Source organism: Anser cygnoides, chromosome 1 (genome assembly GCF_040182565.1).
Source record: "Anser cygnoides isolate HZ-2024a breed goose chromosome 1, Taihu_goose_T2T_genome, whole genome shotgun sequence".
Lineage (NCBI taxonomy): Eukaryota > Metazoa > Chordata > Aves > Anseriformes > Anatidae > Anser > Anser cygnoides.
The window spans coordinates 16,169,823-16,183,700 of NC_089873.1; the positions used below are offsets into that span (position 1 = coordinate 16,169,823).

Below are 13,878 nucleotides of genomic sequence, written 5' to 3' on the forward strand. Positions count from 1 at the left end.
TGCAGGAGCCTTCTTCCTCTACGCAGGGTTTGCCGGCTTGGGACTCGTTTTCATCTATGGCTGCCTTCCTGAGACTAAAGGGAAAAAACTAGAGGAAATTGAATCTTTGTTTGAAAACAGGCTATGTACATGTGGTATGTCAGATTCTGATGAAGGGAGGTATATTGAGTATATTCGGGTGAAGGGAAGTAATTACCATCTTTCTGACAATGATGCTTCTGATGTGGAATAATTTTCAGCTGCTGATGTATTTAATCATTTAAAAGCCTTCTGGGGGAAAAGCAGCTCTCTGGTGACCTCACTGCCCTGCTTCTGGTCTGGTTCTCCTTTCTACTGTCTAGTTAAAAATGCCTTCATGTTCAAAAATGCTCCATTTGGGAGGAAATCAATATGCTCATGTTTTCTTGATAACGAAAAGCAATGGCTTCCAAAAGAGACTAAATTCCACGATTATATAAATCAACCAGGTGTGTGCAATCCCACACCATCACAAGGTATTTTGTACAGTGCACTGTACCAGGTGAATATAGAAGGCTATATAGGTGATCAGTGGTTGTCCTTATCTTCAATACTGACAAAAATTAAAATAATGCAGTAACTAATCAGAAAGCAGCTAACATCTGTCCGATCCCCATCCCATAGCAGCCTAGCAGATAGCTCTGCTATGTAACGCAACGAACGATGCTGCTGTAATGGTAACCATTTAAAAGGTTTATCTGATCATGAAACTACAAATATCTGATGTGTCTATCAGAGGGAACATTGCCCAAATTTACCCCAACAGAATTGCGTTTGTGTTTATTTGAGATAACGAGTAGAGAGCCATAGTCACCTAGGTGGTGTCTAACTAGGGTGGCATTGAGGCTGTGTAATCCCAGGCCGTCTGGCCACTGCTGCTCTTTGAGGACACACTACGATCAGTAGTTGGTGTTTGTGAGATACACTGCCAAAAATAACATCCTGGTAGCAGGAAAACAGAACTAAGCATGTGGCCGCGTGTACAAATGAGCTGGTGCATATTGCTATGGACAACACAGAGGCTGCAGTTAGTTGGAAATGAATGATTTTTGGTTTACTTTTTCGCATTTGAACATTTGGGTTTGTGCCTAGTTTTGAACACAAAATATCATGAGCTAAAAGAAATAAAAGGAGGGGAGAGGTTTTCTGCTGCAAAACGCACAGTGGTCATCCCTCCTGTGCCTTTTGCTCATGCATAATCATATTGCCTTCAGTTTATCTTCATGTATGCAGAGCAAGTGAATCCCAGCACATTTTTCCTTCAAATGCCCTTAGTCAACCAGTGTCTTGCTGGATCTAAAGAAAAATATTCGTGTTGGGCAGAAGCCTACATCTCATATTAATTGCCTTACTGAAGCATTGCAAAACTGTCAAGAAAATGTCAGGCACAAAAATCAACTTGGCTGCCTTTAGCATGGTAATGAAAATATTAATGGCATTTTATTCACCTGCCATGATTGCTTGCCTTGGCAAATTGAATTTTATGCAGCTACATAAAAATATTGTTTTTTTCCTTCTCCTGTTTCCTTTCACTGCTTTAATTCTTCAGAGATATGAGTTTGAAAGCATCGAAAACTCAAATTTTTATCTTTGAAACATTTGCTTCATGAAAGAATGTGGAAAGCCTCCTCTGCCTGTGGGCTGCTCCCCCTTTATTTGGTAAAAATACCTTTATTTTTAATTTTTTAAAGATTAAATTGTTGGGTTCGCTAGCTTTTATAGATATGTTTTGTGCACTTTTTAGGGTTGAAAAATATTTTGAGGGTAGGAGTACGGTCAAAATGAAACTGGACATTTGTTACTAAGTTAATTTATTGGGTAATATGTGGGGTTTCATTGTAATGATGAAGTCTGACACTATGCTATCTGATCTTATACAGGGGGGTTTCTTACTCGAATTATTGAACTCCAGTGATTGAATATATTTTAGGTTTATTTCTTTTTTACTTTGTTAATCACAGAAGTATTTTTAGAAAGAGAACGTTTTAGAGCATCCTTCTGTAACTTGACTGGGAATAAAAGGGGAGAGCATAGCAGGCAGAGGGAACTACAAATGAGTCGTTGCGAGGAGCAGACTGACCTTGAACCTCTCTCCCCTTGGCGGCGAGGGGGCTGCACTTCGAAGCCCTCGATCTTCCCTCTCCCGTAAGCGCACAGTGCTTCGCGCCTTGTACGCACTCTTCAGAGCCTCCACCAAAGGTGCAGTACCTAACACGAGAAAAGGGATGCTTGGCACAGACAAAAAAAAAAAATCAGGGTGAATTCAGGGTGAAAAAACATGTGCTGGAAGACCCTTCTTCAGAGCAGTTTTGTTGTCCAGCACAGCACGTGAAGAAGTGTTTAACGCCCGCCCTGTGCTCACCTGGTGTCCTACACAGAGGCAGATTTCAGTGGGCATTTACTGGCGTTTCAGAAGAGGGCCTTACAGCTCTGATCCCCCAAAACGACCCCACGCTCACGGTGTAGGTCCCTTGGTGGAAGTGGTTTGCGGTCCCGGTTCCAGCGCTTACCCCCTGCTCAGCTGTGCTCGTGTCCACAGGCAGTGGAAACCACGGCATTTCCGTGGCATAACTGAAACAAAGTCCCTATAAAGATTGCTGGCACAAGATCAGCCTCTTTTTATTTCTTTCAGGCAGTGCTGGGGCTTTTTAGCAGCAGCAGACCATCTTTCTTTGCCAGCATTGTTCCACAGATGTTCTCAAAAGTAGCATGCAATTGTGCGCGGCGCTAGGCTCATTTTCTCACACCAGATCAGTCTCACTGGAAGCAGTTTTCTGAAATTTTGCATCCCGTGCCCTTTTTCTGGAGGCAAAGCGATTGAAACACAACCATTTTGTTCATCGTTGCTACTGGTTATGAAGGTGCAAAAAATATCGGCTTCTTTGCTGTCACCCACCCTTTTCCACCTGCAAAGAGTTGGGTTTAAGTCTTCCTCCTAGGGTTGTGTCCTGGTTTTGGCTGGTTCCAGCGACTAGGAAGAAAATTAACTCCATCCCAGCCAAAAGCAGGACAACAAAGGTTGCTTTACACAAAGAAAACATTCCACACCTCAGAAATACCCAACCTGGCACCAAGCATTATGTATCATAAAAATGAGGTCAAATACTTGAAATTAATCTTACACAATTAGGGTTTTATTTTTAGAGTCTGTGAACATTTATAATGTATGAAGAAAATTAAATAAATGTTTCTATTTTGCAAAGATTTTTTATATTTGTGCATATTTTAAGTTTTAAGAGATTTTGCTAGAGGTAGACATAGTAACATTCCAGACAAAAGAATAAAAAGCTGAATAATTTCTTAAATTTATGAAGTAGCATAAATAGTGTGTCTAAGCACAGTATCATTCTATTGAAAGCTTTCTGCAGAAGATGTGAAATGGTTTCTTCACAAGGACTGCACATTTCATTCAGGTATTCTGTGCATCAGGAGTGCTAGCTTCATGATGCTGGTAGAGCTTTGCATGAATCCCGTCTTGGTTATGCACAGCAATTTGAGATATTTTAGTAGTTCTGATTCTTTACAAGTTTTGGCCTAAGAGAAGTATAAAAGAAACAATTCCTGATGCACTTTTAATCTTTTTAAATTTAATTCGCCTATACTTGTTTATTAACCATGTTGAAATCGTTAAGTGTTGGGGGTGGGGGGGGGCGGTGAGGTAATTTGCAACTAGTTTCTTCCCCTTGTCACTATGTTGATCAAAATCAGGCTTTAAAAGGCGGAACAAACCTGTTTTGAAAATAAACATAACACAAAGCAAGCCCCTAGGACTCATTCGGAGGGCTGAAGTTGCACTGTTGCATGCGCCTCAGATCGCTCCCAAACATTTGCAACCCAGCGAGCTGCCGTGACAGCCCTGTCAGACATTTTGTGACAAGAGAGAGGATATGTCCTAAGGAACATTGTTCCAGCGCTGACTTATTTTTGCATGAGTTGGAAAAAGCAGCATTTCACCAGTGTGGGAGTTAGGTAGGGAGTGGGGAAGGAAGAAATGATGCATTGACAGCTCCACAGAGTCACGTTTCAGTAGGGATGGGTGTCAGAGCCGAAAGGAGCCGTCGGTGACCTCCCTCCGGTGAGACAGAAGGACTGTGGGACCCAGAGGTGGGGCCTGGAGAGCCGGTGCTCGGCACAGGTGGTCCCGTGGATGGGAACGGGGACGGGCAGACCAAGGGGAGGAAGCTCCCTGCAAGGGGACGAGGACATGGCAATAGAGTTTGCAAAGCTAACGCTTTGTTTCCTTTGTGAAATCTCTTTTGCCCTTTCAAGTCCTCCGGTTGGGCCTGGGGAGAAGGTTTGACGTCGAGGGCAGCTGCAAGGCCCCGGCCCTGAGCGAGGGTCTTCCCTTCGGACACGAGGGTGTTGGGTGCTGTCCCACAGGTGTGCAGTGGGCTAATTGAAGCTAGACCTTGTGCTCCTCAGCTTTATACCCAACTTCCCACGTCTCAACGTTAACTACACCAACATGGTTGTCTAGAAAGTCTACTTGGACTTGCCGAAGAGGCTCTGTTAGCCGAACATTGCTAAGCAAGGAAGGGGCAGAGTCTTTGTTGTACAGAAGTCTCAGAGTAGAAATAAAGACAGAAGAGCGGGTTCTGCAAAGCACTTTAAAGAGTAAGATATCTGTGCACTTTTTCAGAGGTAGTCAAGCTAACCAAAACCCATTCCTCTGCATTGGGAAGAAAATAGAGCTTTGTGTACCAGGCCAGAAGCAGATAATTCCACAATATGTGCTTTATGGCAAAATGTGTTTTTATTGCGGGTAACATTTACAGCTTACATGTAGCTGCTGCCTATCAAGTGACTCGATTGTTCTCTGGATTTTAACAAGTCACATTTTTGTGCAAAAATCTTAGTGGTTTTCTATCGATCTTCATCGCCTTGTGTACAGTACAGTTAAGCATAATCCACAAAGTGGTCTAGGTTGTGGCAGTGTTAAAAATGTCAGCACAGTAAAATCTAGGTGAACATTGTTAAAGAAATATTGTTGTTTGTGATACTGGGGGTAAAAACTCCTTAAAGGCAACTATATTATAGATTTTAAAAGTCTGAAAAAAAAATGGCAGTTCTTATCTATTTTGTGTATGTTTTCATATAGAGGAGGAGTTTTTTATGTGCCAATAACCATCACTGTAGTGTTTTGTAAATGGGTGTTAATGGTGTTCCAGAGTTCTGTATATGAGCATATACTTTAGCCACGATGACCTGTTAGTGTGAACCAGCGGCATGTTTTCAATCTTATCCATGCCTCTCCTTGGAGGCGTTCACTTGTCAGCTTCAGTAGAGCTCATGCACACCGGGGGAAGCTGGACCAGAATCAGGCCTCAAGAACCCAGAGATCACCCAGATCCCTCACGTTGTTCCTACTCGGTGTGTTACATCTGAATGACCTGGTATGTGTAATTATAAAGCTTCAACTATGGTTCAGTTACACTCCTCAGTCCCGCTAAGATACAATTTTTCAAAATTTGGTTTTCCGTTTCATCGCATTTGTATAAATAAGGGGAGTGCTGATTAATTATGAATAACGTCCACGTATTTCTAAAGGAAACACCAGTTTAACATCAGCGTTAAAATAAAGGCAAATTTCTCTTGCTGCCTTAAACATTACACAGACTTCGGAGAGGACTGAATGTATGACTTCTGCAGGAGAAACTTCATCTGGCAGGCAAGATGCTCAGCAGGAGGAGAAGCGCCGTGGTTCTGTGGTGCTGGGGCTCCAGCCTCAGCTTACACCACAGCTCCTGCCTAGCACACGCCTGCCATCTGTGCGGTGTTAAGCATTCGAGTAGCGCCCGTGAAATTGTTAGGATTATTATTCTTGAAATTCTTCATGTGCTCGAGTGTCCTGCTGGTCCAGGGCATAGCTGGGAATTGGCACGAGTTGTGTGTCCGCTTTTCATCTGGAGTCTCACAACCCTACAAAAGCATCAACCGGATCTTTCTGCAGCAAATTCTATTTAAGGTTTTCGGGAACATTATTGGAGACCAAATTGATAGAAATAAATACTTTTGTGTTCAGTAATAACATGCATATGGTGCCATCAGGACACATGGTATGGTGTTCAGTACAAAACAGGTTTTGGCAAAACTAATTGTCAGGTTGTCCAAGTTATTTCTTAACAATGTCAAGCGTGCCATTTCCTTTTGCAACCAGTCAAGCCTATAATGTATGAAAGTGTTGTACATTTTCTGAAACTTCAGTGATGTATGATTATTTAATTGACCTCTGTTCTGATTGCTTTAATGAAGTTTGGTCTTTACATAAAAGTAAATATCTTCAAAGAATTGTCAGTGCCAGAAGTGTAAATGAACAAAATAAAAGGTGAGATACTTAATTACAGAATCTTTCTCAAGGTTTTATTTGTGTGGGTATTCAGGTCGCCTTTTAGAGATGCAAAATGGCATTGCCCAGAAAAATGAGCTAAAACAGGCTATGGGCTTGCCTGAAATAAGTGAAGGAGAAGAATAATTTTGAATATGATTGGTGTGGTCTTAAATAATATGTTTTAAGCCAGAGAGAGGCTGTGGCACACTGGGACAGAGTTGCTAAGGGCTGTAATTAATTACAGCTCACACTGAGGGGCAGACGGCTTAAGTACCAAGGTGAGGGATGACCAGGCAAGTGGGGTTTATGCACTTCTTTGAAAAGCCTGCTGTGGCCTTTTACAGTCACGGGTGGCCCAAGTGTCTCCTTAACTCACCACTGAAAACAGCAAACTCCAGCGTGGGGCTGGGGCTGGAGGGGGCTCTGCTCCCTACCGCGTCCTGACATCCACCAGCAGGGGTTCAGTGTCCTCTACCCAAAAACAGAGCAGATTTTTGGAGCAGTTTATACATTCAGACTTGATTACCTACGGGAGAGGGCAGAAACTGATCATTTCTAGCTCTGTTTTATTAAGAAATTTGATAGAAGACCCTTGTGGGAGACCCTCTAGATGAAGTGGAAATGGGTCCTGCTCCTCCCTGCTGTGTCCACCCGCTATTGAGCCCTTGGGAGGCTCAGCATCACTCCTGACAAAGCTGGGTGGCCTTTTGGCCCCACGTGCAGAGGGCTCCCAGCTGGCAGCAGCACCGCTGGTGGGGAGATGGAGGCACAAGGAAAGCGCTGGGCAGGCCGCTATCTGTGCTGGATCTTACCTCCAGGACAGGGAGAGGAGGCTAATCAGTTACTCTGACAGGTTGTTTTTAGGTTTCTGGCCGATAGTGCCAGTGGTGGTGACGGATGGCTGCTGTTCGGATTACTTGTCACCAAAACCACACAGCGGCTTTGTGGGGTAATGAAAAGTTGGTGGCCCTGCTGTCAAACACTCCGCGTTTTGGCTTCCTCCACTCCGGCTACTCTCACAAAGCAGTTCCTGATAGATCTGTTTCTGCTGAGGTGATTCTGGGCTGAACCGCATGCAGCAGCACTTGCTCCCAAGTCTTTGTGAGCTTTTTAGGATCTGGCCCCCGGACATCATGGCTGGGTGCTGCTGCATCTGCACCAAGGCCGCCCCCGGGGTGCTGGGCGGCCTTTGCTGCGGGCCTGGCACCAGGGGCCTGCTCTGGGGCTGCTGCAGGTGGGAGGAAGCACCAGGAGGAAATAAAGGTAGGGTGAAACGTAACACCCCTTCTTTGCTGATCGTGGTGGTTGCCAGCGGAGCGGTGCTGAGCTGTTTGGAGAGATATCTTGGTGATTGCCCCCCAGCACCATCCCGCCAGCTGCCCCATGGCCCCCCGAGGGCTGCCCACGGTAAGGGTGAGAGGGCTCCAGAGGCAGAGCTTTTGTTTGGTTAGCTGGTTTTTTAGGACATCTTGGGGTCTGGGTTTCAGGAGGACACAAGCAGCCATTTGCTTGTCACACGAGCGAGCCCTTTGACTTAGTTAGCACACTGATTTTTGGGGACTTTGATATCCCCTGGAAGTGCTAACAGAATCCGTAATGCTGAAAAGTCAAAGCAGGGCATCTCTGTAAGACGGGCACGGTATGAATGGAGAAAGCAGGCCTACGTTCAGCGGCCCTGTCACGCATTCAGACCATCACCATGCAGGAGCATTTTGTCACAACGAGAACAGGGGCCAAGGGGTGGAAAACTTCCAAGCAAGCCCTTCTCTGTGCATTGCTCTTCAGAGAAAAGAGATGAGGCTGAGCAAGCAGCCTCACACAAGTACGCAGGAGTTGTATGGGGTATAAGGGGAGCACAACATCCAGCCCACGTCCCCGCTCCCTGCAGAGGCTGTGTGGGTGCCAGGGATGGGATGCTGGGGCTGACCCCAAAAGGGGGGGGTGAGGTTTTCCAACCCCCAGGGAATCCAGGTGTGAGAAGGACAAATGAATGCCCCCTTCCAGCAAAGTGCTGAGCCACGTGCTCGTCCCTGGTGGAAGTTTGGATAGGGGTGGTCCAAGTCTGAGGGAGAGAGGAGCACTTCAGGTCCCACTAGGGCTGGAGGTGCCCGAGCAGGCTGAGGGGGCTGGATTAGCGGTGAGGAAGACCAGATGAGAAACGGAGACTGGCTCAGGTTGCCGAGGAAACGAGGGTGGAAAGAGCGGATCCCGAACAGGGGCTGGAGGAAGGAAGCAGGTGAGGAAGGAAGCAGGGTGGGGGCTACAAGGGAAGGCCGGTGGTGTGACAGCACAGGGACACGGCGCCTCTGCGACACCACTGCACAATGGTGCATCTCTCCAGGGTGGTGAGAGGTGAAGGTGGAAAACAGGAGCTGGGCTGGGACTGGGAAAGCTCCCAGGGATGCAGCAGCTCCTGCACAAGCATCGCCACGTGGCAATGCCCGAGTTGGGCAAGGTGGCTAAAATACATCACCCTGCTGCATGGCAAACACCCGCAGCAATGAAAACAGCAGTTCCCCCCTTCCTTCTCCATCACAGCCCCCAGCTCTCAGGCTGTAGAGACGGCAGGGACAGGGCAGCGTGGGGCTGGGATGCCGCTGCCACCACACAATGGCGCACAGAGGTTTGCCAGAGCCCAGGAGGGGTCGGCAGATCGACAGCATCAGAGCCTTGTGGTGCCTGCATTTGCTCCCTGTGCTGCTTCCTCCATGCAGTAATCAGGTTTCCTTTCAATCTCCTTCTGATAAACAGATTGAACGGGCTAAATCTCTCTGTACCATGTGTTTTTATCTAGACTTCAGATTTTCATAAGTTTGTTCTTCTCCATTTTTTTTCTTCTCTATTTTTTTGACATTTCTTGGGCACGGCAGCATTAGTTCAGTGCTTAATCTCCCAAGAGCACATACACAGAGAGGGTTGCCCCTGGCTTCCCCATTGCACTGGGACAGGGTGAGCCCTTGGCACCCTGTGCCAGCCCTGACAGCACCTCCGGCCCTCCTCCTGCACAACAGCGCCCTTAAGCTTGAGCGTGTTTTGGTGCGTTTTGTTTAAATGGAGCCAACCGCTGATCATTTGCTTGTAGCCTGTTTCAGTGTTGCCACTCACTCAGCATCACAGCAGAAGAGGAGGCTCACTGCCAGCCCCATAACGTGTCATCCTGCTAACACAAGATGACTTCTCCATCCCCAAAGTGGCCGGCAGCAGGTGGCCTCATCCCTGCTGGGAAGTGATGCTCCGGAGTAAGCCTTGCTGCTAAATTGGTGCTTGGTTTAATCTTTTCACGGCAGGATGGCATCAATCCCCGTCTGAGTGCTATCCTGTTTTGCCCAGGATGTCTGATATGACAGCATGCCCCGTTCCTGGACTGCCACAAGACATGGCTGCAGCCAGAGCCACTCTCTGATGCCACACGGCTTCTTCTGCACTGTCCTCTGGCCTTCGGGGTACCTTTGGGGCAGGGGGAAGCAGCTGCACCGTGTGGCATCGGAGCAGGGTTGGGCTGGCACTGGCATCCCTGCAGCTCTCCTCTCACAGGCAGGGACCAAGGCTAAGAGTGGTGGAAAAGAATTAAGGACAAGCAAAGTTTTTGTAAGCTGGGTGGAGGATGACTGCCATCCCCAGCCTGGCAGTGGATGAGATAGCGTTTAAGTGCTCTCCATATGTCACGTTATGTTATGGTGGGTGGCATTCACAGGAAGGCGCTGAGGGTATTGGTGTGGTTTATTCCTGCCTGGTGATAGCAGCTGCTGCAGCCCAAAGCTCAGCTCCAGCTGGCCCCGCTCCGAGCAGGGCTTGGACTGGGTGAGCTCCACAGGTCCCCACCAGCCTCACCCAGGCTCAGGCCCTCCAAAAATCTGTCCATCTGCAGGGACCAAAACCCCTTAGAGACCTCCTGTTTCATGAGAACTACTCCACTCCAGGGCCCAGAGTACATTGCTGCAGGGTGATGTATCAGCTTGTCAAATCAGCGGCCACGGTTCTGGGTCCTTCGGCCAAACCAACCCCTGTGTGCTGAGCAGGACGCCGCTGCCATTAATCACAGCCCTCTCTCTGCAAGCTTGCACAAACGCAGCTGGTTTGGAAATGTTTTGTTCTGACCCTCAAACAGTACAACAGCACCCTTGCAGCCTCCTGCCTTACCTTCGTTGATGTCTTCTGGAGCAGCATTCCCTGTCCCCTCGCACACAGCTGGTATGCCAGCACCTCTGCAGCCGTCTGGGTGCCGCACCTGGGCTCCCCATAGGCTGTTGTGGCTAGGTGAGAGGGAGGGAGGATGGTATTTGGCTCACGGAGTCGCGAGACCTTGCTGGAGAAGCCAGCCCTGACTCAAATCACTGAGGCTGTCACCTCCAACCTGTCAGAAGCCGTATCTGAAAAGAGGCTGGAGAACGGTAGCAGAAATGTCATTGGATTTGTTGGGGATGGAGGAGGATTTGGATGCAGAGAGTTAATGCTTTTTCCAGGAAACCTCATTCTTCCTAAATCAGCTCTCTGCTAAAACCCTTAAAAAGCCAATTCACAAACACTTTCCACCTGAGAAATAATCACTTGTATGAAGACTTAAGCTTCTCATTTCTCACAATGATAATCCTTCGCAAAAATGAAATCGGGATTTCTGCAAAGTTCGTAGAGGCTGTTGGCACAATAATGCCCAGCTACACACTGCCCGAGGAATGAAATGAAGGTCCTGGTGGTGTTTGCCCAGAAAACTTTGTCTGAATGCTTACCTTGCACATTACTGTAATTAGAGTTGATTTTATAGGAAAAACAGGTTACCAGCTACACATGAAAATTGCTTTGGACTGAAGCTCAGGGCAACATTTTCAGTAAGAGAATCTGTCTTTCCATCCATATTTATTTATAAATGTTCACGCGCCAATACAACAAATTAACAAATTATTTTTGGTTAATTACAGGTACAATTCTGTCCTTTTCCCCAGCAAAACTCATTTTATAATTGATTCTCACTGAACCCAGTTAAACAACGTACATTCCTGTGGCCTCCCCAGAGGCTTATCACTCTTCCAGGAAGATTACAATGGATGAAAAAGGAGCATCTCTGTGTCTATCCTTGCCTCAGAGAAAGCTTGTGGTGATGGATGTGTATGATGGGTGACGGTCATTGCTGAAGGTTGTAAGTACTGGTGGTTAAATAGCACCAACTGCTAAAATATCACCTGAAGGAATCAGGATTGGAGGCTGCCGCTCCAGACAGAGGAGAGTCCTGCCAAACCAAGCTCAGCTCTTCCAAAAAGTCACAAGAAATCAGAGGTGAAAGAAAGCTCCTGAGCACAGTGGGAGACTGACGCTGAGATAAGGAGGAGGCATGGTTCTCTTCTAATGTAATGAGAGTCACATAAATACTTTAAAATACTTCTCCAGCGGCTAAAAAGAACATGCTGTTTTATTTATCTTCATCACCAGCACACATACCGCTACAGAGATAGTTTTTAGCCTTGCGGTTGGTTTGTAATCACAGGTAAAAATTGCAAGGCAATTGGATTTTATAGGCTCTCATCCAAAGACCTTGGAACACGATGGTCTGCTTTGATTGACATATTCCGAGTGGTGAATTATCATATTAGAGAGATATGTGCAACTCTTGCATGCAGTCAGAAAATTTGTGCCTGGCTCCAAGCTGCATATTTTCAGCCCTTGCTGGGAAATGGTGCAATCCAGGCTGAGAGCTGGCAGATTTTAAAAGCTTCTCTACAGTGGCTTAAGTGCAGTGGAGAAAATAAGCTACAGCCAGTGAGAGGCCCTAAACTGTGTGAAATGTGGGAACTAACTTACTAAGGAGGTGTTGCTTCCTTTGAAACACCTACACTGGGCCATGCGGTGCTACCAGTCCTCTTCTCCCAGTTCTGGCCTGCCCTCTTTGCCCAGTAGGTTCACCGGAGCAGACTGGGAATCTGCCTCGCTCTGCAGATCAGATACATCTGCCTCAATTTGGGTAGCTTCACTCACCGCAAGACAAAACAAAATCCAAAAGCCCCAGCAATGGTACCTTTCTAGCAGAAATCATGAGTATCTCTCCCACTGCACGTTACTGACTGTTTGTGTTGGGATGGGTCACTTCAGCACCATCAAAGCACAGCCACCAGAGAGCTCTCAGCCAGGTGGTGTACGGGCTGTAGCTGGGACAGTGCTTGCCTTGGAAATGTCCTGATTCCAGCCATCACAGCCTCGTGTGGCGCAGTCTGAGCAAGTTTCATAACGCTGAGCGAACAACTGTGCCTCACAAAATACTGGTAACTGCTGAGCTTTCAGCAAATCACGAGCATTATTCAGATAAATTATACCCCCTGTGAAGAAGATGATCATTGCAGTTTCAGCTAAAGAAATGACTAGGGAGCTTGCTTTGACAATAAATTGAGGCAACCTAAAAAAGAAAATCTGCTTATGTCAAGCCTTAGGAAGTGGGCGGTGAATAGGCTAAATGATAGTTTCACATTTCAGAAGTCCGGCTGTGAAGCCACTTCCTGTGTATGCAATTTTTCTATATAAAATACAATGCTATTTTCTTCAAAGTGAAGAAAAAAGTCCACTGACATTTCCGAGAGATGCTATTTTTAACATGGCGTAGACATAAACCCGCAAACTGTTCAGCAATGTAGGCCGCCTTTTAGTTTCAAATAAAAAAACCGGCAGAAAACACAGCCATTGGTCTGATGATGAGAACTGAGACAAAGACTGGCGAAGAATCTCTTCGGTGCTGGATGATACACATCCACATCCACAAGACCTTTCATTACAAAATGTAGAAATAAAAGAAACTGACCTGGTGGAAATAAGGGCCCCGAATCTTCTAACAGCTGGCTCCGAGGGATAAAACACAACATATTAACCTCATACGAGCAAGTCTCCTGCAGTGTGTAAGCACTAGCCTGTAACATAGCTTACATACATTTATGTAAGGATGTATAGAAATATAATCAGAAGTAACACAGTGAGCCATCTTTACTAGGAACCATTTTAAATGGAAAGAATATAACCTAGAAACAATATTATCAGGAAATTTTATTTGTTATTTGTAGCTTCAAACGAATACTGGAATAAGGAAAAAAATAATTCCATATTTTCAACCTGCTGGCAAAACGCAGAAACACATAAAAGATTTGTCAGTATTAACAGTCAATATTAACAGTCAGTATTAACAGTATTAACAGAGAATGAATCAATAGATTGCTGTGGAAGGAAGTTCAAGCATTTGGGTTTGTTGTTGTTGTTTGTTTGTTTTGTTAAAAATTAATAAATTAGTTCCTTTAAAAGTACCTTTTATTTTATGTGCGCAGATATGCCTTTTCTGTTTCATTTTTATGTTTTCATTTTAATGTTTAGTACAAACATAAGGCAAAGGCTAGTTCGCCTGTTAAAATGGATAAAAATCAGACTAGTTCTGAACTAAGAGTCACATCAAATGTATCTTAAGTGAAGTAAAATCCCTCTACTACCTTCCAGAGAAGCAAATTCATCCTCAAACCACAGAATCCTACAGGTATATGGTGGGAACGCAAATCTAGTACCTAAGG

At 45.9% G+C, this 13,878-nt stretch overlaps 1 protein-coding gene across 1 annotated transcript in view; it reads left to right on the forward strand.

The window, feature by feature from the left end:
* SLC2A13 (solute carrier family 2 member 13) overlaps window positions 1–6,364 on the forward strand; it is a 158,221-nt gene extending 151,857 nt beyond the window's left edge. Inside the window, exon 10 of the mRNA XM_048068473.2 lies at window positions 6–6,364. Coding sequence (XP_047924430.1) covers window positions 6–232 — 227 coding nt within the window. The 3' untranslated portion in view covers window positions 233–6,364. The remainder of the gene's footprint in view (window positions 1–5) is intronic.
* Window positions 6,365–13,878: the final 7,514 nt, after the last annotated feature.